This window comes from Talpa europaea (genome assembly GCF_964194135.1).
Source record: "Talpa europaea genome assembly, chromosome: 11".
Lineage (NCBI taxonomy): Eukaryota > Metazoa > Chordata > Mammalia > Eulipotyphla > Talpidae > Talpa > Talpa europaea.
In genome coordinates this window covers 59,666,406-59,693,840 of record NC_140078.1, presented here as the reverse complement: position 1 = coordinate 59,693,840, position 27,435 = coordinate 59,666,406, and the positions used below count along the sequence as shown (strand labels likewise).

Genomic DNA, 27,435 nt, shown 5'->3' with positions numbered 1-27,435 from the left:
AACATTTTTCAGGTTTGCTCATTTACTACTCATTGCATTCCTAGGGAATAGGCACCATATTTGTTGCCATTTTACACATGTGGAAACTAAGATTTTGAAAATGAAGTAACTTCTGCAGGGAAACAGCAAGTGGCCGAGAGGTTTTGATCCCAAGTCTATCTGGCACTGGAGACTGTATTCTTGACCATTGTGCTGTTATCCCTCTATTATAAGAACCAATTTTTTTTAATTTATTGACAACTAATGTGGTTTAATAAACTCCCTGGTGATAATTTTAACCAGAATTTTCCTTTAGGGAAATAGTTACAGACAATCCAGTACATCATATTAAGAACATTTGCAATCATAATACCTTAGTCTATTGCAATTTCAATACGTATTATAATTTAAAACTATCTTTATGTTTAAGAAAGTCTTTTCATTGGAATCTTATATTTTATGTGATTAATAACATCTTACCTGTTTATTTTCCCTTGGTGGGGCAGGGAGAGAGGGAGAGAACCATTTCATTCTAATGCAAATTTCACTCATGAATTTCAGAGACTACATTTTTATATTCAACTTTGAAGGCCATTTTAGAGAATATGTTTTAGTTCCTTACCTGCAGGTAAGTATGGGGTTCTTGTTATTGACATTGATGAGGAAAATCCTTAGATTCCCAACAGCAAACAGTCCTCCAGGATCAACCACTTTAACAACTAATAAGAAACTGAAAGTGCAGCCACAAGAAAGACAGTCATGATTTTTGTAGTAACTAACAGAATTTTACAAAAATAGAAGCAGTTGGTTTAACTGACCAATTAAAACAATTGGTTAGTTTAGTTAGAATGTCAGTCAAACAGTTACTCTAAGTTAGAAATAATTGTTACGAACCAATTTAGTCAAATCTTCTGAAAGGACAGCAGAAGCAGAAAAGTCTGTTAGTCTCCTTCAATAATAAAAATGCAAAAGGAATTCCTTAGCATGGTAGAGCACACAAAGCTATGGTTATGAATTCTTACCCTGAGAAGCTGATTTTTCAATATTACAAACTGGCAAAAGCAAAGAAGGTGTAAGAACAACTCAAAACAACTTCATGACCATGGGGGAATGATAAGGTGGTTAGATGATTAAAATGTTTTTATGTCAAAAGAGGTATTTATGTGTCTGAGGAATGATGGAGCTTGAAATGGGGAAACTGAACGTAGCCTAAAGAAATATGAATATTGGGCCACCCCGGTGGCGCTGTGGTTGAGCGCTGGGTTGCGAAGCTTCCCGCAGCATCTGCAGCACCAGTTCGATCCCCAGCCGCCGGGTGAGAGTCCCACATGGCACGCAGACCTCTCCTGCCGCCCACTGCTCCCCTCAGCAGTGTACTTCATCTGCCTGTTCTGCACTCCGCTCTGGCTCTGGTGAATTCTCTCACCCTCCTGTGCGTCTGACTGTACCCAGTGCTTGTATAAATAAATAAATAAATCTTTAAAAAATATATGAATATTTATATCCATAACCAACCATCCAGATTTGCCTGGGACTGGCCAGTTTTAACCCTAAAGTCCCAAACACATCCCAGAAACTTATCAGTCCCAGGCAAACTGGAATAGCTTGTCAATCTTTCAGGGGAAAAAAATATTTAAATTAAATAATTGAGACCAAAATTACTGTTTTTGTTATCCTAAAAATTAAACCAGCTCCCATTTTCCTCTTATTCCAAAACATTTCCTACAAGATGACTATTTATGAGCTAACTCTTGATGAAAATCACAAAGCCAATCCACTTTTAAAAATAACGGCATTTCTTTAATCATTCTGGAAAGTCTTAACTCCAAGAATGGAAGGAATGGGTTCTGGGCGGGATCAGCAAGCCCAAATACCTCAAAGTACTCTTGGTCTAGCTGCACGCTGGAGTTGACTGCAGAAGAATAAGAAAAAAATGAACCTTTTGAATGCTTTCATCAGGATTTAAACAAGAGATTTCATGCCTCTATATCTCCTTTGAAGGGAGAGAATTCATAAGAAGTAATGAGGCATTCTAAATTTTTTTTTATTCTCACTTAAAGTTCGACTCAGTGACCCTAGAAGCTCTGAAGTCAAGAAAACTAAGGAACGATGTGTTCGCCACAGAACTTTAGGTTAGAACCCACTGCAAAACTTTAACCAAATAATTATTTATTCAAATTCTTCAAACAAAACTCCAGTTTTTCCATGTCAACTCCACTGATTTCAAAAATATTGAGAAAAGGAAAAGTTTTCATTTTCTCTTGTAAAGAAAAAGCTAATTTTTAGAACTCTCATGAATGACCTTATTCCCTTCGAATGGGAATAATCCTCTTTGCATGAGGTATATCAGGTCAAAGAAAAAAAAAGAAGCTGTGATGGCTATTACCCATTATTCCCAGAGGCAGAGGGAAAGAGAATTAAGATTTTGTTTATTTCTGCTAATATGTATATAAAGATAACACAAGTTTAGGCATACTCTTCACAGATGTGTTTTCATAAACTCAGTAGAAAAGAATACATCCCATTTTGAATCTGAATCCATTTTACAGAAGATTCTAAGGCTTGGGATATATCCATCCTCAACTTTCATAATCAGGAAAATTCTCCTTATGTGATTCAGGAGCAGGCTGATTGGAATGGTTTAAAGGTCCATTTCCCTTTCTTGTAAGACACTTTGATGCAGAACATATAACTGAAAGGGTGGTCATAAAACCCATTATAAAAATAGAAATAGTAACTATGAAACAATAGCTACCCATTTGGCAGATGTGGAGGAAATGAGGAGAAAATGTCAGTCCATTAACTTCCGAAGTTGCTAGATTACCCTGTGAATGAATACTGGGCCCCAGCCACTCGGAGAAGTCCCTACCCACTTCCACTGCAGGTCACAACAGCACCACTGAGATCATTTGGCTACTTGATTCTCAAGAAAGCTGATGATGCAGAGAAGAGTCAAAATGGCCACATCTCATACCTAAACCAGCAATTGTACGATTACAGTTTAGGTGGTGATTTCATATTTAAGAAATATGAAGCCTCTTCATTGGGAAGTGCATTAAAGTCATATGAGAGCAAGTATGCAAGTATTCTCAAACAGGGAAATATGAACCAAAGGATAGACATTTCAAGCGAATGAAAAGCCAGGTGCAGTATTTACCTTCCAGCTTTACGCTCAAAATCAAAAACTGCTGCTGTAGAAATTGTTCCAGTGCTGTCGATTGTGAAGCCAGAGCCCTCCGGGTAAAGGAAGTACTGTTTATTGGACAGTAAAGAAAAAGCAAAATAGGGCGATTCACCAACTGGTTTCCTGGCACGATGATGTGTACCTCCACAAACAGACCTGTGATCTCCTGCGCTCTGGGTTACCCCAGTCCTGCCCTCCACTTCCACCAGCAGTGCTCATTATGTCTGCCAATAACTATGATTTTATTCCATTCAATTAATCTCAGGCCATACAACCTGCCCTGAAATATGAAAACTAAATTTTTCTAATCTCTTCCATTTGGTATGTTACCCAAATGTTTCTCACTTACAACACTCTACCAAACCTAAAATTAAATAAAGCAGAATTACATTTAGAGAAACATGCTGTTTAATGAGAACTGAGGGATTATTTTGTTTGTTTGATAGTGCTGAAGATATGCTTTGGAAGGTGGGGGAGGTAATAGGGAGCTGTGGACGGGAAAACTGAAATGCGAGGGCATCTGTTCATCTCATTTTATGTGAGTAGGTACAGGCAACACTTCAAGTTGTTTCCCTTATTCACTGACTTTCATTCATACTATCTTCCAGTTATTCTGTTAAATGGTTCAAACACACTGTCTTATAATTTTCAAAATACCTTTGCTATTGGTGTAGATATTACCCCCACTGCACCAACAGGAACACCAAGACTTAGAAAATTCTAGGGACATGTCCCCAGCCTAAGAGTTGAGGTTTTTAATCATTTTATGTAACATTTTGATGCTCATCACAATGCATCCGTAAGGCAAATTTTTAGCTAAACAAGTCAGGTGGAATCAAAATTTCTAAACGAGGTGAGAATCAAAGGATTAGAAAATGCCAGGGCAAAAATAATCCATGAAAAGATTAAAATCAAAAGTTAATCACACTGAATGCTACTGACTTAATAATTATGCAGACCCAGAGATCATTTAATAGAGGAGATTAAGCCCAGAAGAATTGCAAAGCAACCTCAAAATCATTTGGAGAAATTACTGACCTTTTAATTTATCGACTTTCTGATGAATCATTGTGTTCTGAGTAATTTAAATTCATACCATCCATTTCTACACATATAAATAAGATGGAATTGATTTCTTTTGCTATAGAACAATGTTGTGACTATTAGAATTTAGAAACTACAGGAAAAATCATCATGTATTTGCTCTTAAAGCAAATACAGGAATAAGGATGCCAGTTATGTCCTGGAAGGGTAGAAGCTGGTTGGTGGTTACCAACTACCTCTGAAAGTGCTGAGAATGTTCACAAGCACAAGCTCTGCTTATATATAAATATATATGATTTTTTTAAAACATACCCACATTTATATTAGTAGCCACTCAAGAATTTGCCATTCCCAAATCAGTTTTAGTGTTACACAGTTATCAGCAATTACTGGAGAACAATATATATAGGGAAGCTATAATTTCATGAGGTTGAATTTTTATAAAATGAGTTCATCTTTAAAAAAAAAAATTGATGGCACTGATATGAACAGCTCCTGCCGTTATTCATGGAAGGTTTGGAGCTGGTGGTTGCTAGGCAGCCAGGGCCATCACTGGGAAAGCCACCTAAATGAACCATCCTCTGAATAGGCAGGCAGTCCAAGGGATGAGAAATTAACTCTCTGTGGAGCAAGGCAACTTAAATTCATTGTCTCTGTATTTTATGCGTGGGAACACCACCAATCAGTAAAGAAATATCTGAACCTACGAGCAACAATGGCAGCCTGACTCCTGGGTCCCCACGCCAGACAACAGCTTCCAGGGGAGCATGTGTGGAAGGGGAGCCTTCGGTCCTTCTGCATGGACTTATCTTCAAAATCCAGTCTATTCTTTTCTCTGAAAGACTTGTTCATGACTATTTGCTCTCAGAGAAGCTCGGGAATTGGAAATGTCAGAGCTTGAAGTGCACACCAGACACCAGGAGGAGAGCTGGCTCCTTCATGCTTCAATTGTTTACAATAGCTAAGCTTTGGAAACAACCCAAATGCCCAAAAATAGATGACTGGATCAAGAAGATGTGGTACATATATACCATGGAATATTACTCAGCATTCAAAAAAGATAAACACATGCAATTTGCAGCAACATGGATGGCGCTGGAAGGGATCATGCTCAGCGAAATAAGCCAAAAAGAAAAAGAAAAATACCGGATGGTCTCACTCATAGCAGGAATCTAGAAAACTTAAATAAGGGACCAGGAAAATGAATAACTATAAGAAAGTGAAAATCAAAATCAACAGAAAACTATGAACCAGAGACACTTTTAGGGGGGCGGGGGCGGGAGGGGAGGGATTGGGGTCAGAATGGGGGGGCTGCAATTGTATGGGGAATATAACAATAAAATTTATTAAAAAAAAAATAAATAAAAAAAAAAAAAAAAAAAAAAAGAGCAAGGCCATAGGTCTGTGCTGAATTTTTCTGTGACTTTCGCATCAGTGATAATAAAAACAACGTGCTAGATGGTTACAGAATTTGACGTAGGGCCTCCCCGGTGGCGCAGTGGTTGAGCGCTGGGTTACGAAGCTGCCTGCGGCCTCTGCAGCATAGGTTCGATCCCCGGCTGCTCCCAGGCCACCAGAGGAGGGTCCCACATGGTGCGCAGACCTCTTCTGCCACCCGCTGCTCCCCTCAGCAGTGTACTTCGGTCCTTTTGCCTGCTCTGCTCCCTGCTCTGGCTCTGGTGAATTCTCTCACCCTCCCGCGCTTCTGAATGTACCCAGTTCTTGTATAAATAAATAAATAAGCAAATAAATAAATAAATCTTAAAAAAAAAAGAGAATCTGACCTAGACTCTGTGCTCATCATTTCTCCTGAATTATCTCATTTAACCCTTAAAATATTTTTAAAGATTTATTTATTTATGCATACAAGAACTGGAGTGTAAGCCAGAGGTGCGGGGAGGTGAAAGGATTCACCAGAGAGTGTGGGGAGCATAACAGGCAGATCTACTGAAACACAGTGCTGAGGGGAGCAGCAGGGGAGATAGGAGAGGTGTGCTGTGCCATGTGGGTTTCTCCCTGGCAGGCCTGCCAGGGTTGGAACTTGTGCTGCAGTGGCTGGCGACAGCTTGATAGCACTATTGTTAACCCCTGCACCACCAAGGAGGCCTTAACCCTTAAAATAATGCTGTGAGATTGGTACTCTGCTCAGCCCCACGTTACAGGTGAAGAAACTAAGGCTGACTTACTCATGGCGATGTAACTGTCCAAGAACACCTAAGTAGGGAGTGGCTAGCTGAAACAAACTCAGCTCTTTCTGGGCTTGACATAACGAGGGCAACATCTGGGTATAACATAATGAGGGGCTCATGGGAGACTGGCACCAGGAGAAAGGAATGCATGTTTCTACTTTGAAAACATTATATCCAAACCTGGTTCTAAATGTTTTAGGTGGGGATTAAATAATCTATGTGCGTAAAGACATAGTAATAGAGCAACTCAGTGTTACTGTTGATAGAGAAAAAGAAAGGAAAATGGAGTTGGAAGGAGACAGGAAAGGGGAGAAGAGAAAAATGTAAGATGCAGCCCTAGGAAAGTTTTCACATTTGAAAGTTCCACAGAGGAGGATGAACCAGGAAGGAAAATAAGACAGTGTGGTCAGAAAGGCAGGATGATACCAAGAGAGTTTATTACCCCAAGATGAAACCAATAATATTATCTAATATACTGAGTACTGTCTGCCAAGCATTTTTCTAAGTCCTTTGTATATATGGCCTCTTTAATCTTCACAAAAGCCCCGAAGTAGATCCTATTGTTAACCCCTTTACAAATAGAGAGACAGATGCAGAGAGCTTAAGAGACTTGTTCAAGGTCACAAAGCCAGAAAGCGGCCAAGCCTAAATTTCAGCCAAGGCTATCTGACATTACAATCTGAGCTCTTGAATGGAAATACTATATTGAATTTAGTCACTTGACCCAAGATAAATTTTCCTGAAGAAAATTAGTACAGAAGTGTGATCTCAGATTATTTCTGTAAAATGAAATTAATATTGTGTGTTTTTATACATTAATTAACAAGTTGATTGATGTGTGTCTTTAAAGCACAAATATTAACTAATCACTGATTATCTACAAAATATTTCATAGGTATATTTTCAAGAAAATATTTCTAGACTGAAAACACAGATTTGCTTCTAAACATTAATTATGTTCGTGCAACCTTATATTTTAATCCTAGGGCTATACAGAAAATGACAGCACCTTGCCCTGAGCATCTTCTTCAAAAGAAGCATGATGGGACATTTTCTTGCCCTTGAGAGCCTTGGAATTTCATGTGAGATCCCCTTTTCTTTCCTCCAAAGCAGTAGATCATACTCTCTCATTCACTATATAAGCATTAAGAGTAACTTGTTACCTATACACTTACACGGGAATATTACAGCCCTCATTCTTCTTAGCACAGAACCTTATTAACCACATCTAATGCATCATCCCAATTGTTAGGTAAAGTTAGAGATCACTACGCAAACATTCATCCCAGCATCTGCTGGCAAGACCTAGACTCAGCCTCAGTATCCTTCTCACCACAATTGAGATACTCTATCCATCAATTAGAGAAGGTATGCACGGGGAAACTGTTTGGCCACCCCTGACCTAGCCAGACTTGGACTTATCCAGGTGTTTATGCAGCTGGTAGCAGTTATGGCATCTGAAAAACTAACTCTACATTTTTGCTGTATTTCTCAGTGTGGCTCATGTACCACCTACACATTAAAAACCTTCATCCACAAGTTCATTTGAATCTGGTATTTAAGTGGGAGCTCTTTAAACATTCCCCCTATTATTATATGTATGAAATTTTTCCAAAAGTGTTTATTAGATATGCGGAACTAATAGGCTGATTGGAATGATTTATATGTATTCTGTTAAAGAAACAACAGGCCCGAAATATACTCACCAAGACTTACTAACCATCCGTTTCAACCTCTTCCAAAACAAGACTTTTAAACCATCAGGATTAGGGAATTAATATACATGGTAAGACCACCTTACTTTCCTCTGAAGGAAAGTGGCTTTGCCTGTAACAATCTTTCTTTTGCTAATAACCTTGTGCCACCCTCTTCCTGACTGTACAAACCTTCCAGTTTGTACAGCATGCCACACAGCCTTTCCACCTGCTAAATGGGACTCTGCTTCGTTCATGAATCATTTAGTAAAGTCAATTAGATCTCTAAATTTATACAGGTGAAATTTGTTTTAACAGCTCTATAGACAATTCTTTTAAAGCGATTCTCAATGGTAACTGTACACTAGAGTTGCTTGGACAGTTTTAAAAATGCCATTGTCCAGACCACATCCTAGTATAATAAGATCTAAATCTCTGGTAGTATAACCTGGTCGTCTATATTTTTTGAAACTCTTTGGATAATTGCACAGTGCAACCAAATCAGAGCTCTATTGCTATAGATCATCTTACCTTTCCTTACACATCAATCCAGTGTTTATTGAGATCACTCACTTTCAGAGTAGACAAGAGGCATTCATCCTTTCACGTGTTTCCACCTGATAAAACTCTACAGGTCTTAAAACCTGGTTTATATACATGTTCCTGAAGCCTGGCTGTCTTAGATTTTGACATGTGTCTTAGGGGTTCCCCAGGAACAGATTTGGGATAAAATTTGTCTGCAAGTGATTTATTAAGTGCTCCAGGAGAACTAGGTTGGATGTGGACATGTCCACATAATGTTGGATGTCCAAATAAATAATGTTGGAAATAAGGACAGAGAAAGGGAAGGAACCCCACAACAGTGAGTCCTAGGGCAAATAAGGGCTTCAGAAGTATGTTCACAGAGCCCGCTGAGGTCTGATCCCAAAAAGTGGCTCAAAAGAGGAACTTATGTGCCAAGAGTCATTCCCACTCAAGGAAAAGGAGATGGGACTTTTCTAGTCCTGCACTCCTCATTCAGTGGTTAAGGACTACTCCATGAAAGTGTAAATTCCCAGGTACTAACTGCTGTAGCAAGTGCAAGCAAATTCTAAGCTCTGTCCTTTTTGAAGGACAAAAGCACATTGAGGTTGGGCAGAGTTGGGAGCATCACACATAAATAGCACAGTGGGATCCAGGGCAATCTGGGAAGAGCATGGATATTGCACACTACCATCTCCAAAAGGTCTTTCATTATAGCAGATGAAACAATTGTTCTAGCATGCCTCCATGCTAGGAAGCATAGTTGCCACATTAAGAAAACAGACACTTTATATGAGTAACACTTCCTTTTGCCCCATATTCTGTGATAACTCTGATAGCAAGCGGGCTTCATTTCAACTGAATTGATTGGGAGGGGTCTGGAGAGCATTCTCTTAAGATAAAATGTGAGCTCGGGTTGGAGAAATGCTGCGGTTGATTAGTGATGCCTGCCATCAGTAAATGAGAAGGCAGTCACTGTACTACCAGAAAACTTTGATGTCTGAGGGGCCATTGGAATGCCAGAGAGCTTTTTGATGCCTTGGCATACCTCCAGAGATTCTGATGTAGACTGAGGAGGGGTTAGGCTTTTGTGTTGTGTTAAATGCATCCCAGGTGATTCTGTTATTGCTGCAAAGAGAAAAAGCCACAGTAATGTCAGCATAAATTGCCCTGTTGTTTCTCAGTTGTCCCAGAAAAAGTTTTCAGGAATTCTTTAAAATAATGAGAGAATTCCTCCAACAAATAAGTGTTTTATTTATGATTTTGTTCTTAGTCTCATAAAAAAAAGTGTTTTCAAACATAAGTAGAAGAACATTTTTGCTCGTTTTGTCTTGTATTGGATTTCCAATATGTGTCAACGTTGAGGAGGCTAGTCATTGCCAAATCTTCATTTGCTTTGTGTGAACATACTTAACATTATTGATTTCCTTTCAGATATTCTTTAAATCCTTATACTTTGAAATCCTTATGTTTGTAAGACAATAGCCTTTATATATAGAAAACACACAGTGGTGTACACATTTGCAATTTTCAGGCAAAAATAATTTGTGTTATTGTTTGGTGTTATTGCTTGTTACAAGATGTTTTGCAATAGCATGACTACTGGCTAGCCTATGTTACAAACTTGCATGCCATCTTGTGGAGGATAGTGCAAGTTGTACAATTATGAAAGAAATACTCTCAAAAAGCGTTTATTAAAAATATGATTTTGGTTGTCTCCAAGCACCTGCCTTTCAAGTGGAGAATGGATGATTTTTTCTAGACAATTAAAGCTTTTCTTAAAAATCACTTCCCCCCAATTACGTACTATTTCAAGCAAAATTGTTCTTTAGCTTGAATAACACAGATAATTACCTCGATTCTCAAAATCATTTGGCTAGTCTATACCTAAACTAAATGATATTCCATGACATATCAGAATCAAAAAGAACAAGGCCACTGCCTGATTATGTGTAGGAAAAATACAAATGTAGATAATAAAATTTTGTAAAAGCATTACTATGTCTACACTACCACAAACTATGTTAATTAACTCTGAACAGCCAAAAGAGTTGTTTTTTTCTATTAGGTACAAAAGTTTTTCCTTTTAATGAATTAGGGCAACAATGTGTGTTGGTAGGTATGTGATGTTAATTTCTGATAGATTTTTCAAATATGAATAACAGAACATTTGTTATTTTGTTGGACCTTCAATATAGCTGTTGACCATGAACAGGACAATCATGGTTGAATCATCACTTTCCTTATGCAAATAGCCTTAAAATACGTCTCCTGCAATGATTGCCCCTCCCCCACCCTTTGACATTGATCAGAGCAGATTTTAAGGGAACCCACTCCCAGTAAGATGGCCGCCTTTGTTCTGTTCTTAGCAACAATGCCAGCATCAACCATATAAACTTCCATTTTCAAGTAATAATTGCAGTTGGTGCTGCTCATCCAGATCCTGCATCCTTTAAGAGACCATCAAGACACATCCTATTATAGCTTACATACTTCAGTCACCTTGAGACGTTCAATCCTCACCACCAGGAAAATTGCTCCTATCATCCAAAACATCCAGCACACCCAAACCCTACCAAAGTGTCCTGGAGAATATTTTTTATGAATAAGCTCTCCTATATTGTCCATAGTCCCCCATAGCCACTTCTCTAAAGGTTCCCTTCACCTTTCAGATTTCTCTCGATAATTCATTCTCCCACCCTTGAAGACAGCAAATCCGTACCTTCTTTTCCTTCTACTATCGGCATAACCTCTCCCCTCTCCTTACTCTCTCCTGCTGTGTGCCTGGTTTGCTATTTCACTGAGAAAAACTGAAATCAGAAAAAAATATCCATTTGGAACTCTATTTAAAATCAAAGAATTTCTTACCACCTTCTCTGCTTTATTTTGCCCCATCTCTGCTTTATTTTGGCAGCATCTGATAGAGAAATATGTAGTTGACGTGCATTCTACTAGAATATAAGCTCCATGAGGGCAGGGAATTTTTGTCCATTTTCTTCACTGCTAGCCCTACTTCCTAGAACACTGCTTGGAACTGGTAAATGCTCAGTAATCATTGGATGGGCAAGAGAATGAACATGCAACCACCATTTCTAGTCACCTTTTGCAAATATCCATGTATACCCTGTTTTCCTCTCTGTTCTTATAGTTTCCAGAGCCAAGGTCTCTTTCATGAACCCATGTCATCCTCCCCAGCCTACTCAAGGCTTATCACTCCAGCAATCTGTTGCACATTTGTTTTCTCCTCTCTACTGGATTATTACCATTAGCATAAAGTATGTTGTAATTTTTCATCATTCAAAAATGGAAACCTTCAGCATTCAAAAAAGATAAACACATGCAATTTGCAGCAACATGGATGGCACTGGAAGGGATCATGCTCAGCGAAATAAGCCAGAAAGAAAAAGAAAAATACCGGATGGTCTCACTCATAGCAGGAATCTAGAAAACTTAAATAAGGGACCAGGAAAATGAATAACTATAAGAAAGTGAAAATCAAAATCAACAAAAATCTATGAACCAGAGACACTTTTGGGGGGGTGGGTGGCGGGAGGGGAGGGATTGGGGTCAAAATGGGGGGTTGCAATTGTATGGGGAATATAAAAATAAAATTTATTATTAAAAAAAATAAAAATAAAAAAATAAAGTATTAAAAAAAAATGGAAACTTCCCTTGATTCTACATCTTCCTCATCATACATCAGCTCTACAGTTTAGGAGAATTCTTCAGAAGTTATCTCTGTTTATTGATCCTACATTTCTCACTTCTCATTCTCTTGAATCTACTCAAATATGACTTTCTCACTACTCCTCTGAACTACTCAACTTATCAAGGTCGCCAACGACTCCCTTTCCTTCACTCGTGGATGAGCTGCTCTGTGATAGGCATGTATCTGAGTTCTTGCAACTCCATGGATCAGTAATCTCAGTTCTTTCTACCTCAACAGTTCAGCACTTGATCAGCCCCTCCTGCTTGAAATACATTTTCCTGTGCTTCTGGGAAATACTCCACTCTCTTGATTTTTCTGTTACCTCCATGGTGCTGTTTAGTCTCATTTTTCTAGCCTCTTCCTCTTTCTAACTTCCAAACACTGAGCACATCCAACTTCAATCCTTGAACTTTTTCTCTTCTTGTTTATGTGCATGGTTACTCCAGAAGTAAACTCATTTCATTCTGAGCTGTAAATACTATCTATAGGCTGGTGATTACAAATTGATGTTCCAGTCCCCATGTCTTGAATGAGCTCCAAATATTTTAATCTAGCTGCCTACACTTTCCTAGATGTCTAATTGGTTTTCCAATCTTAGCAGATCCAAAACCAAATGCTTCATTTCCCACCACAACCTCACTCCTCTTCAATAATTGCCAAGGTCAAAAACCTAGAAACTGTTTTGAGTCCTCTCTCTTTACATCCTTTATCTAATGTGCCTGTAAGTTTGTCAATGACGAATTGAAATACATGCAAATTGTTTAGGCACACAGATCTCATATGAGTCAAGTTTTAGCTTAGTTGCAAGAATCCTGATACTTTCTGAGTGATTAAGGCTGGAAGAAAGAAAAAATAGACTCCTATTTATCAATTCCATCTTCAAAATATGTACAGAAATGACAGGACCTAAAACTTCCAACAACTGGATGCATTTTACCTATTTGATGTGCTTCCTACCATGCGTGAAACACAAAAATTGAAAATGTAGATACAAAAGGACAACATGGGCCTTTTCCCTCAAATGATTATACTTAAAAATAATTTATTAAAACCAGAATTGCCACCCCAAATTATAAAGCAAAATTTACATATTCTGGTTTCTAACTCAATAGACTCATCTTTTTCTCCCCTTTAATGTTTGTTTTGCAGCTGAGTTATAAAAGAGGAGTATATAATTAAAATCCTCAGATCCATAATTATAAGCTCAACACAGTATAATTGTTGAGTCTTTTGATGATTCCATCACTAATTATGCCTCTTAGAATTTCCAAATATCACTTCACCATAAAAATTTGATCATTATCAGTCTTCAATCAATATACTTAACTGAATGGAAATGTAATCTGTGACCTACATTGAGTCATTGCATTTATTTTATCAAAGAAGGAAAAATAATAAAAGCATAGAAATAGAAGTGCATTTGTCACTAAATGGTATACCTTTTTTCTTTCAAGGGCTACAAGGCAACTTTATGAAATTACTCTTTAGTGAATAATTTTAAATCTTTCCAACAAGTTATTAGGATGTTGACTTAGTTTATTACTTCCTTGGCCTATTATAAAATGCCCAAGAGAAAATCAGTAAATAATAAAGACAGACCCCACTATTCCTACCACTATTGAACTGGGAGTGCAGGTAGGGGGTTACAAAATGAATGGGATGTGACATGGAGACTTGGGGTAAACTTGAGATCCAGGGGAACATCTAGACTTCCATGGAGAAGAGTAGGGTTAGCCTTAAGTCACCCAGGGATTTCATTACTGCAGAGAGGGTAAGGAGGTATGTCTTCTATCTGTAGTCACTTTTAATCATTGCAAGATGGGCCCCAGATTTTGCTGACTAGCTTTTTCTAGACATTCCCTACCTGTCCCCTCTTCATTTTTTGTTAAAATTAATATAGCCATATCCACTTTCCTTGGATTGGTGCTAACATAGTTGTCTCTCTCTCTCTTTACTTTTAATCTATTTTTATATTATATATGAATTTTATACTAAATTGCATTTTTTTCAGACAACATGTAAGTGGAGCTTATTTTTTTAATCCACTCTGACAATCTGTCTTTGAATTGATGCATATAAACCATTTGTATTAGTTGAATTAAATCTACCATGTGTATAACCATTTTCTACTCATTGAGTTTGAACTTTGTTTTCCCCTTCTTTGTTTAATTGAACATTTTATATGATTCCATTTTATTTCCTTTCTTAGTGTATCAATTTTACATCTTTTTAAATTTTTTAGTTATTGTCTCAAAGTTTCCAATTTACATTTTTAACTAATCTAAGTAGATTTTCAAATAGCAGAATACACTTTATAAGTAATATAGGTATCTTATAACAGAATATCCCAATTGTTCCTTCCTATGATAGTAATATCATTGATTTCCCTTTTCAGTGTACAATAACCTTCCAATACATTGTTACCACTTTTATTACTTTTTTTTAAAGATTTATTTTATTTATTTATGCATCAAGAACTGGGGTCTAGGCCAGAGGTACGGGTGGTGAGAGAATTCACCAGAGACAAGGTGGGGATCAGAACAGGTGGATCGACTGAAATACACTGCTGAGGGGAGCAGCAGGTAAGACAGGAGAGGTCTGCTGCACCATGTGGGTTAGCTCCCTGGTCGGGGATCGAACTCATGCTGCAGTGGCTGGTGATAGCTTGACAGTGCTGAGACTTTAACTCCTATACCACCAGGGAGGCCCCTTAAATTACTTTTTAGAGCAATCAAAAATAAATTGTTTTGCCTTCATTTATTTCTTCTCTCATAGCTTTCTTTTCTTTATGTAGATCCATGTTTCTATATCTTTTCCTTCTTGCTGATGAATTTCCTTTAATATTTCTTATAGGTCAGGTATGCCAGTAATGAATTTCCTCATGCTTTGTCTGAGAAAATTATTACAGTTATGCCTGGCTTAACAATGGGGATACTTCTGAGAAATGCATCATTAAGCAATTTTGTCATTGTGCAAACATTATCAAGTGTAATTACATAAATGTAGATGGCACAACCTAAATCCCACTAAGGCTGGACATAAGGACCATCCACATATGCGCATGTCATTGGCTGAAAGGTCATTTATGGCATCTGACTATCCTGTTCCTTTGCTTTTGAAGAACAATTTCATTGGATATAGATTTCTTGGTGGGGCTTATTTCTTTCAACACTTTACTGAGTTGATTCTACTATCTTCTTTCTTTATGCTGTTTCTTACATGAAGTCCGCTTTGTTTCTTGTCGATGTTCCTCTATATGTAAGGTGTTTATTTTTCTATGACTTCTCTCGACTTTATCTCTGGTTCTCTGAACCTTAAATTCATTCACTTCTGTGTGTGTGTGTGTATGCGTATGTCTGTGTGTGCACACATGTGCATCCCAGATGAGACAAGGCTCTGGAAAAGTCATTTCCCCTAGAAAGTAGGTTTTTACTATAGATAACATTTTGGGTTTATTTCACAATGATTCTCTTTACTCTCCCACAGAGAAATATTAGGTCCTTACAGTGAGAACCTAATGGAGTTTCTGGTGGTAAAAATTATGAAAGTGTGGGGCCTCCCAGTGGTGCAGCGGTTGCGCACTGGGTTGCGAAGATGCCCGCAGCCTATGCAGCAACCGTTCGATCCCCGGCCACCGGCGAGGGTCCCACATGGCGTGCAGACCTCTCCTGCCGCCCACTGCTCCCCTCAGCAGTGTACTTCATCAGTCTGCCTGTTCTGCTCCCTGCTCTGGCTCTGGTGATTTCTCTTACCCTCCTACGCTTCTGACTGTACCCAGTGCTTGTATAAACAAATGAAAATAAGTCTTTAAAAAAGAATTATGAAAGTGTGGGGCTTTTTTTATTATTTTTTTATTTTTTACATCTTTTGTTTATTTTTAAACAATATTTGCTTCCCGCCCCCTCAGGTGTAGTCCCCATAAAACTTCCTTCACCAATGTACCTGTGCACCATCACCTCAGTCCTCTGTGCTCCTCCCTCCCTCCCTCTGATCCCTCTCCTGCCTCCTGCCCTGCAGGATGTCTCTGATTTATAATTATCTGTTTTTGCTTTGTTGTGTTTTGTACTGTTGTTATTGTTTTATACTGACGTCTTATTTGGTCCCCCTATATTCCGCTATAGGTGAAACCATCCGATATTTTTCTTTTTCCTTCCAGCTTATAGATGACTGGAATAGGTCTTGTGTTTTATTTTTAAAAATGCTACAGACAAATAATTAGAACATATTTGGCTAACTCAATATCTATAAGAGAATGCTTCAGGATATTTAAAATGTTTTATATTGTAAAATCAAAGGAGATGGATAGACATTATCTTCCAAAGTCATTTGATCACAGAATCTTTTTTCCTCTCATGAAATATCTGGTGGAACTTGTGCTGTGTCACATACACTGTGGTATTGTTTTTGTTGGTAAAAAACACACAGCTTTTATTAGAGCAAAATGGAGATGGGTTTGAATCTCAACTCTACTATTTATTATTTAGGTAAATTGTTTAATCCTGTTAGCCTAATGTTCCTCATCTATAAATTAAAAAACATAATAATACAGTTATTAATTCACTAATTAATATGATAGCGGAAATAACATATACTTCAGGGATTAACCTGGGAAATTCACTGATAAAAATTAAATTACGTGACTGTCACATGATAAACGCGATTATTAAAGTCATTATTAGTATCCTCAAACATCAGACTCCAAAACAGTGGTGAGTTCTTTCCCAAATTAGAATGAATTCTTCTCTGTATCAATATGAAGACTCTGACAGATGAAAGCTGTTGCCAGGTCATTAGAATTTGAATAACACATCTGGCCTGACCTACTGTGTCAGAGGATGTGTGTAGGAGTATATCTAAATGTACGTTTCCACAGCTTATGTCAACCCTGAAATGTCATTCCACGTTTGGTAAAACCTACAAAGAACATAGCATGAGCCTTCCAAATATGGCCCAGGAACCAATTCCTTCTGAGAAAAGTATAGGGCCAGGGCCAGAAACACTTAATCTCAGTGAGCAAGCATTTGGGAGTCCTTCATTTGAAATGAATTACTTGCATTAATTGGCTCCTAAGTCATTGTGATTGCATGTTAGAGTGAGAGAGAAACCCAATTGGACAGTGATATAGTTTCCACCCTGAAATGTCAACATGGTGGGTGAGCTGCCATGGAGAATACCAAGGAAGCAATTGTAATATGATATCTGATTTCTATGTAGCTAGAGTTGCTTAGTGCTTGGTTTAATGCTATAATCTTGAACATGTTGATTTGGAGAAATATGCATGATTAGGTGGCTTAATTGCATGTTGTGAAGGAAGCTGTGACCTTTCTAGATCCATCCTGGAAGTAGCATTGTGCTTTTGGGAGGAGAATGAGACAAATGTGTGTGGGGGAGCTTGACATCAGCAGTGTTCCTTTGTGTAATTAATTACTCAAGTGTATTGAATATTTTTAAAAACCATGTGGACAGTGCCTCAGACATCAGTGGCCATCTATTGTTTCCAGTTGCTTTAGACACAGATCCAGAAGCAATACCAGTAAATTGTAAATGTTAAAATTGCAGCATCAAAATGGATAACTCTAACTTTTAACCCAGTTGGGAAAGCAATGCAACATTAAAAAATTAAAACTAGGATATTATTGTCTTTCAATTCATTAGCTAAAAAATGTTGCAGTTTGATAGTCATTTCATATGACATTAAAATGAAGACAATAATAAGTGCTGTCATTTGCAAGCTATTTTACAAATTAAAGAGTTTTAAAAACCACTTTAACACTCATAATATGAGAAAAAGCAATATGAGAGGCCAAAGTAGATATCCTTATCCCAATTTTATAGTTGAAACAGAAAAGCAGAAATGTCAAATAACTTGCAGGGTTTGTATTCAAGCTTCCTGGGTATATGTCAGGGCTTATATCCAAGCCTCCCAGCACCAAGTCCAAGTTTCCTCTCTCTCTCACATTATCTATAACTGGAAGACACCTATTCTGAAAACAAGTATATTCCTGGGGCATTATAAAGCCTGAAGATGAGACCTAGTATTTTGAAATACCAATTGATTTAGCCAGAAAGCTGTGTTGTTTCTTAACAGTGTGTATGGCTGTACCCCAAAAATGAATTGAAATGTCTTAGAATCTTTTGTCAGAAGTTACCTAAAGGTTAGATGGGGCCTGCCTACACAGGGTAGAAGATACTAGAAGGAAAGCAGTTGTACAGACAACCCAACCTTCAATACTTTTTGCCGGAAATGTGCTGACAATTGAGGCAAAAGTTATGTTTGAAACCTAAATTGTGGGTTTAATTAACGTGATTGTTTCTGTGGCTATGTGATTGAGGTCACATTTAAACCACCAGGCTCTGATATTCTTTGCCCCAAACCATAAATTACCTCCAAAACTTCATCCTCTGGATCCTTGGCAACTGCTCTATAAATGACTGTTCCCAGAGCAGTGTCTTCTAGAATATAAATCTCAGTAACTGCCAGAAAATGTAAAATAGTTGTATTTGAGTGCATGTCACCATTACAAGACCCCAAGACCATCATGAAATCTGGATTTTCAAAAAAACTTAAGGCATTGTGCTGGCTCAGTACAGATATTTTTAAAGGGTGATTCCCATTAATCATAATAATCATAACCATAATAATAGTAGACACCATGTATCAAGTGTCTATCATGTGTCAAACAGAGCAAGGATATTTAGAAATTTAAACAATAACAATATTTAACATTTCTAAATGTTTCTTAATTGCTAAGTACTTGACATCATTGGTGACTTTATTATTTCCATTTTACTGAGCTTTACAAAGATTAAACAATAGACTCAAGTTCAAAGCTAATACATTAATATTATCTGATTATCTTATTGCCTATCTCTTTCTTACATTTGCCCTCTTCTATTTTTTAAAATAACAGCAGGGAAACACAAACTTGCCAATTTACTGTTAAACCACTCTTCTGGGCTCAGAAATACGGAAATAGTGGCAGATCCCTCAGTGCCTAAGGAAGAGGACCCATCCCCAGAGAAGTCAATAGGACAGGATTTGGGGAAATCCAGAGTCCACAGGTCCATTTGGATTCTTGACAGGACACTGGCCTGGCTGTCCCATAGGCAAAAGCTCGTGGAGTGTCTAAAGCAACCTGGCACCAGACTCTGTTTCAGAAGTCATAGAGCATGATTTGACTTTGGATCTGCTGTGGGGAAGTTAATCATCTGCTTGTAGAAGGAAATGGAAACAAGACTAACATTTATTCATGCTTAGCACTATGGTTGACCCATTAACACACTTGCAGGTAAGCGTCATCAAGAATGGATTAATAACTCAGCTTAACCAATGAGAAAATTGAGGCTCAGAAAAGCTTAATAGCTCTTCCCTTAGTGGCCATCACCAGCTAAACCTCAAATGTTTATGCTTTTAATGGAGAACATGGATCATCCATACATAGGTATTAAATATTTGACTACCTAGGCAGATGAGAAAGAATGAGACAAAAGTGAGAGGTTCATACATCATAGAAATCAATTAGAGAGTAAAAATAACATGATCCTTGCCCTCACGACATTTCTACTTAATGACATAGACAGTGTTAATTACATAATCACATGAATAAAGGGCTCATTTTAGTACACAATAATCAAGCAGATAAATGAATAATTTTTAACACTGAACAGGTTGCTTGACCTTTGTATAGAATGTTAACTCATCTATACAACACAAATACAAATAGAACCTGTCTCCACTGCTGTGAAAATAATACAGCTGAAGCTCTTAGTACAGGGCCTATTACATAATTAGTGACCATTTATCATGATTTTTGTTATCATTATTCTCCTATCACTCTTTTAGCTGTGACACTATGAGAGCACAGAGGACATAGGGCTTGGCTTCTGCATATACCCTCCTTTGGGTGTTTTCTTCCCCAAGAGAAGAGCTCTGTACCTTGGTGTCCCTGAGCAAGGGATCCAATAAAGGTCGGGGGTTCATTCACATCTGCAATCTGGATTAAAATGGTCTGTGATGCTGTGGCTCCTTGGCTGTCTTTGGCATAGATTACCAAGGAGTAGAGAGTAACGGTCTCAAAGTCTAAGCTGATTTCTCCAGTGGTGAATAACTTAAAAAAAAAAAAAGGCAGAATAACATAGTGAATGACTGACTTCATAAAAGTGAGGTTACACAGGCTGCTGACAGCTACACAGTGCTGCACCACCAGGGAGGCCAGATACAGGATTTTTAAGCCACAATTAAGCATAGCACTATTCTCAAGTCCTCCCTTACCCAGCGAGCACAGCCCTGAGCTCAGGCTGGCCCTGCTGGTTGTAGCTCCCTCTGCACTGAGAGCTCTACACAGGCAGCAACTGTGCCCTTCTTCTCCCTAGCACCTTGCAAAGTTCAAGGCTTTTCAAAAAATACTTGCTGGGTTTTTAAAAATTCAGGTGTTATTCTTTACACTGTACGATGGAAGAAGATGGCAAGATGGTCAAAGTCCCCTCTGATTGATTACTCTCACCCAGGGAACAAAAAGGGCACATACAAAGAGTAACTTAGATTCCTTTTGCCATTCTGCCTGTGTAACCTCACTTATATTGCTCAATGACAGGTAGCAATTTGAAAATTAGGTAACCAAAGGGTACCTTGTCTCATCTCCATTGATTTATCTACGTAAATCAATTCATTTAAGCTCTGCATTGTTTCTCTGGGAGACTTCTTTGATTCTGATTTTTTCTCTTTTTTATTTGATTACCTGCCCAGACACCCTCCCTAATCTCTAAGTCTTTTGTAAACCAAACAAATATATGCACTTCAAGGAAGGATATACAATAAAAGATAATCATAGACTTAATCATAAACTTCAAATGAAATAGTAAATGTCTTTTATACTGTAAGGCTATAAGACAGATATTAACTCATTTAGTTTTGTTTTACCTGTAGATTTATTTCTATCCTTTGCAACTGCTTCATGTTTTATCTATTCATATTTGAACAGCTATCTAGAGCTGTCCTGATATAGCTATGATATGACCATCTTTCTTATCATTTTTTGTTATCTGTAATTGGACTATAATATTGTTGATTATTGAAGTATAAACTATTATAATAAGAGCAACTGTGTGTTAATTGCTCATTATGGACCAAACACTAAGATGGCATTTTATATACATTATCTTATAGGATTTTCTTACCAACCTTTATGAGGTGGTATTGTTATTATTCATCTATTTGTACAGAAAAGACAACCAAAGTGCAAAAAAAGTCAAGTTATTTTTCCCAAGGTCACTTTGTACCAACTAGAGAAGCTGTTGCTCAAACCGAGGTTTACTAACCCCCAAATCTCTGCTTAGAACAGCTATGAGTCACTACCTCACTCTCTCATACACACTGTTTGTTACCATTCTGCTGTTCAGATTTGCAAGAAACATCTAATATCTAAATAAGAACAGGCATGAGATAGCATTTTCAATCTAACTGAATTTAGAAGCAAATTTAAATCTGACAATAATAAAATTTGCGGAGGAGGCCCTCTCTGGTGGCACAGGAGTTAAAGACAGTCCTATCAAGCTATTGCCAGCCACTGCAGCATGAGAGTTCCATGCCCGGCCGGCCAGGGAGCTGACCCACATGGCACAGCAGACCTCTCCTGTCTTGTCCACTACTCCCCTCAGCAGTGTATTTCACTAGATCTGCCTGTTCTGCTCCCCACTCTGTCTCTGGTGAATCCTCTCACCCCCCCCCCCACACGTCTGGCCTACACCCCAGCTCTTGTATGCATAAATAAATAAATCTTAAAAAAAATTGGGGGAGGATAGTCAATAACCCCGAACGTACCCCTTGACACTATATAGTCTCTTCTCCTCACAGTAGCTATAATAGTTTTGTTTTTGTTTTTGTTTGTTTTAATGTAAGCATATCATCTCTCTTTTCTGCAAACTCCCAATGCTCTGTTAGATACAGGAAGTGTATTCAATGTTACCAATTCTTTACCATTACCTATATCCAGTCCTTTGCCATATGCCATATGACTTTGTACTGTGTATTTCTCCAACCCATGACTTGGAAATATGATTAGTTGTAATGCATGGAATATAAGGAGACATAGATCTTAAAATATACATGTGGCTTTGGGCATGTCCTCAATGTTAATGGAGGATGAGGAGCAGGAGGAACAAACCCAACTCCGGCTGTGAGAACAGCCAACCCTCAGGTACATGGGCAAGAAATAAGTGCTTACTGCTGTATGCCACCGATTGTTGAGGTGGCTTGTTATACAATATTTTTGTGACTATAGGTAAATAATGCCCTACCTTACTTAGAATACATCTAAAATCCTAACCATCCCCCGACTAGGCCTTAGAAAACATGCGTCTGTGACCCTTTCTTCTAACAGCTTGCTCCCCTCGCAACTGAGCTCTGCCATGGAAACTTCTTGTTGGCTTTTCAAAGTCTTTTAATGTGTTTTACAAAGAATGTAATATAATTTGATCCTTCTGTCTGAAACCAGGCAGTATGGCTCCACAATCCCTCTTCTTAACTATTATTTTACAGTCTCTTATGACTCCTCCTAATTGGTGATTTAGGTATGTGTGCAACCTATCAGTTTGGGAATCTCTTAAAAGTTAAGAACCAATTCAGACTCCCCTGCATAAGAAACCTTGGTGGAAGCCACACAGCCCTAGGGTCCCTCGTTACTCACAACACAGAAAGTGGCAGGGACTTCCTGTTCACATTGCTGTCCCTGCTCTCAGGCTCCACAGGGGTAGTGCAGAGGGGCCCAGACAAGGACTGTGGGTTGGCATCACATTTGAAGAACTGAGTGTAGGAAACTCAGAACCTCTAAAATGATCAGTAAGCCTGCATAAATTTGGCGCTGGAGGAAGAAATTAGCTTTTTTATACTAGATGGTAAAAAAAAAAACAAAACTTTCTAACATATCTGACAGGTCCTGCTGGCTCTTCCTTTGAAGTTTAAATTTTCACTACATTTCCCTTTAGCTCCCACCACGTTCGGTTTCCTCTTGGTTCCTTCTCCACCCTTCTTCATGCCTCAGGGCCTTTACACATGCTATTCCCTCCATCTGTAGTTCTCTCTCTCTTCACCTATTTAATTTCTACTCATTCTGAGGATTGTCATGTAAGCTCAAGTAAGCTGACTAGTCAAGTGCCCTCTTTAGAAGTTCTCATAGACTCTCAGGCCTGTCTTTCCCTTAAGAGAGAAGATGATCCTTTTGTTTTAAAACCCTTCTGGTACAGGGCCTCCCTGGTGGCGCAAGGAGTTAAGCACCGCACTATGAAGCAATCCGCAGCCTCTACAGCACGAGTTCTATCCCCGGCTGGCCAGGGAGAAACCCACATGGCGAAGCAGACCTCTCCTGTCTCGCCTACTGCTCCCCTCAGCAGTGTATTTCAGTCAGCCTGCCTGTTCTGTTCCCTACTTTGTCTCTGGTGAATCCTCTCACCCTCTGGCCTGTACCCCAGCTCTTATATGTATAAATAAATAAATCTTTAAAAAAAAAAAAACCCTTCTGGTACAAGTGATGTACTCTTTACCTACATACTTACTTCCCACTGATGTGCAGATATACGAGACAGCACAAATGGATGAATTACAGGATTCACATTAATGATAACAGGATCTCCAATCAGAGAAGCGTGAGGTGAGACAGACACAGTAATTAAGGCAACCCGTGTGTGTTCAGAGGCATTTTCCGGTACAGGGCTGGCATTTTCAATACCAAAATTTGGAAAAGCTAGAATGACTTAGAGGAAACACAATATTTTTTTAATAAAAATTTTTGCAATACTTCCCAACATCTTTTATATTTTGAAACCACAAAGGAAAAGCACAATAATTAAAGTTCCCTTTCTATTAAAAGTCTTAAAATCAATTGAGTTAGTTTGATAAAATCATCAAGAACAATGAAAGATCTGAGAACTTACCTTACTTCCAAGCTAGGATGTTAGCCTGCCACAGTTTCACAGATGCTAATGAAGTGTCAAGTCTCCTGGGTCAGAGACTGTGATAGTTAATTTTACATGTCAACTTGCCTGGGCCCTGAGGAATCCAGACATTTGACCAGAGATAATTCTGGATGTGTCTGTGAGGGTATATCAGAATGAGATTAACATTTGGCAAAAGGGCAGAATACTATGGACTATATTGTATCCCCCTTAAATTCATGTATTGAAACTCTAAATTCCAAGATACTGAGTCAGGTAGATAAGAGCTTTAGGAAGTAATTTACGAGGTTAAATGAAGTCATAAAGGTGGAACTTTAATCCTCTAGGACTCTGGCTTTATCAAAAAAAAAAAAAAAAAGAAGGAACATCTCTATAAACACTAACCACAAGGAATGTGTTTCTGTTGAGCACTAAATAAAAGCACTAATATATATTTGTGGAATGAATAATAATTAATATTCATGACCATTTATATGACACTCTTTCACATGAATCTCTTCATTAATTTCACAGCAGCTCAGGGTGTTGGGGGGTATTATTATCACTTCTGCTTTGCGCTTAAGAAAAGTAAGGCACAGACTGGCCAAATGACCTTAAACAACACATCTAATAAATGGTAGAGTCTGGATTTGAACCCAAAACTTGCTGGATTGAAATGACATATTTTTGTATGATTCAGAATGAAGTCCCGTGGGGCAAAAATAGAAAAAAACAGAAGTTTCTCAGAGTTTCAAATTTTGAAACCCCCCCCCCCAACTTATAGCAGTAGCTCTGGAGCAGAAGGAACAGGACTCTTTTGAGATGGACTTGACCAAGCAAAGCTTGACTTGGATCTCAGTTCTGCCTCTTATTGACCAGGTGACGACTTGGACAAGCACCACATCGTCTCTGAAGCTCTAAGTCAAATGTTGCTTGACACACAATCTTTTGGCTGAACCAAGTAGGCAGCAGATCACTATATTTAGGAGATAAGTGACTTGGACTAATGATCATTATTTTAATAAAGATTTGCCATTTACTCTCATAAGAAATGTAGGATTTATTTTACATCAATTCATTCTAAGTTATTAGACATGAAGCAAGAAATGTGGAGTAAAATAGGCCCCTAAATGACATTATTCCATACAACTTTTGTCTAACCCTGCAGTATCAGGAAATTACTTAGTGATGGAAATCACAAAGCATTCAGCAACAAAAGTCATTATCCACCCTCCTGAGCTGACCTACTTTGACTTCACTCTCTCTTTCTCTCCTCCCTTTAATTTCACCTGGACCTTTTCTTTATGGTGAAATTATTAGATGAAGTGGACTAAAAGGTAGATCTCAAAACTTCTTTGAAAAAAAGCAAACAGGACCTCTCTGGTGGCGCAAGGGTTAAAGACAGCGCTATCAAGCTATCACCAGCCACTGCAGCACTAGTTCGATGCTGATTGACCCAACTGACTGGCCAGGGAGATACCCACATGGCGCAGCAGACCTCTCCTGTCTCACACAGTGCTCCCCTCAGTGCCTGTTCTGCTCCCCACTCTGGTGAATCCTCTCACCCTACCCCCCCATCTCTGGCTTACACCCCAGTTCTTATATGCATAAATAAATAAATCTAAAAATCAAACCAAACAAAAAAAGAAAACATTAAGACAATGCCCCAAATGCAGATCCTGTTACCTCTCCATTCTCATTTAAAGCTCTGTGTCCATTTAGTTGGTCAAGCAGTTGTTGAGTGCTAATAAGGTAGGCAGGTATTGCTATCTGTTTATTACTTTATTAATGCAAAAAGGTCAGAAAGAAGCAACTTTGCTGATTCTTAAATAATCATCTTTTGCAATGTACTACAAAACATGGAGAATAGGGACCTCTCTGATGGCGCAAGGGGTTAAGACCCCGCAGTGTGAAGCTATCCGCAGCCACTGCAGCACAAGCTTGATCCCCAGCCAAGGAGCTGACCGACATGGTGCAGCAGACTTCTCCTGACCTGCCTGCTGCTCCTCTCAGCAGTGTATTTCAGTCAATCTGCCTGGGATTGTTTTGTTTTGTTTTGTTTTTTTAAAGATTGATTTATTTGTCTATACAAGAACTAGGGTACAGACCAGAGGTGTGAGAGGTGAGAGGATTCACCAGAGACAGAGTAGGGAACAGAACAAGTAGATTGACTGAAATACACTACTGAGGGGCCTGTTCTGCTACCCACTTTGTCTCTGGTGAATCCTCTCACCACCACCCCCCATCTCTGGCCTGTACCCCAACTCTTGTATGCATAAACAAATAAATCTTTAAAACAAACAAACAAAAAAAAAACCATGGAGAACACTGTCATGGCCATTCACAGTAAGAGAACATGTCAGTGCCTTTCACAGTGAGGGATAAGGCCTTGGACCTGCTCCTGATCTCCCTTCCCAGTCATTTCCAGCCTAATTAGAGGTGAGATGAATCCAGGAAGAGGAAGGAAGCATGCGTACTCTGACCCACCCAGATGCCTTCAGCTCTTACCATTTCAATGCACACACCCAACTTCCATCTGCCAGCACCTGCACCTTTTTGCTGGAGAATTAATGCTTTTTACTTTTTTTTTTTTTTTCAATCTCCATCTAAGGAGTTTTTCTTGGCTCTCAGTCCTTGAATCTGATTCTAAAGATGGTTGCAGGCATTTCTCTAGTCATAGATATTGTCACCATCCTCTTTCCTATATTAAAAAATGCTGTTGTTTCCAAATGCATGATTTAGGTCACAGAGCAGCCTTTCTGTTTAAGAATTGATCTGGAAATTTCCGAACCATGAAATCTGTAAGTGGAAAGTTTTAATTTCTGCTCATTGATTTCCCTCTGGAAGAGTAGTTTAGTCTTATTCAGATTCTCTTTTTTTCCATAGCTGATGTTTGTATTCTGCAAAGGATATTTGTGTATGTTGGGGGTTGGAGACTATGATGATTTAGCAAAGTATGATGCTTGGAGGTTTGATAGAATAATGGTCCCTCCCCCCTTCCCCAGATGTTCATTTCCTAATCCTGAGAACCTCTGAATATGTTAGCCTCCATGGCAAAATGTGATAAATATGACTAAGTTAAGGATCTTGAGATGGGGAGATTCTCCTGGGTTATCTGGATGAGTCCAATGTGATCACAAAGGTCCTTAAGATTGTAAGAGGGAGGCAGAAGACTGTCAAAAGGAG

The 27,435-nt window shown here is 38.5% G+C and overlaps 1 protein-coding gene across 1 annotated transcript in view; it reads right to left on the bottom strand.

Annotated features, from left to right (window-relative positions):
* Positions 1-27,435, bottom strand: part of LOC311180080 (cadherin-related family member 3-like) — a gene marked incomplete at its 5' end in the record, with an annotated part of 63,100 nt that overhangs the window by 33,478 nt on the left and 2,187 nt on the right. Inside the window, 5 exons of the mRNA XM_084247747.1 lie at positions 602-709; positions 3,137-3,231; positions 18,707-18,795; positions 20,258-20,429; positions 23,872-24,068. Of these exons, the coding sequence (XP_084103873.1) occupies positions 602-709; positions 3,137-3,231; positions 18,707-18,795; positions 20,258-20,429; positions 23,872-24,068 (661 nt within the window). The remainder of the gene's footprint in view (positions 1-601; positions 710-3,136; positions 3,232-18,706; positions 18,796-20,257; positions 20,430-23,871; positions 24,069-27,435) is intronic.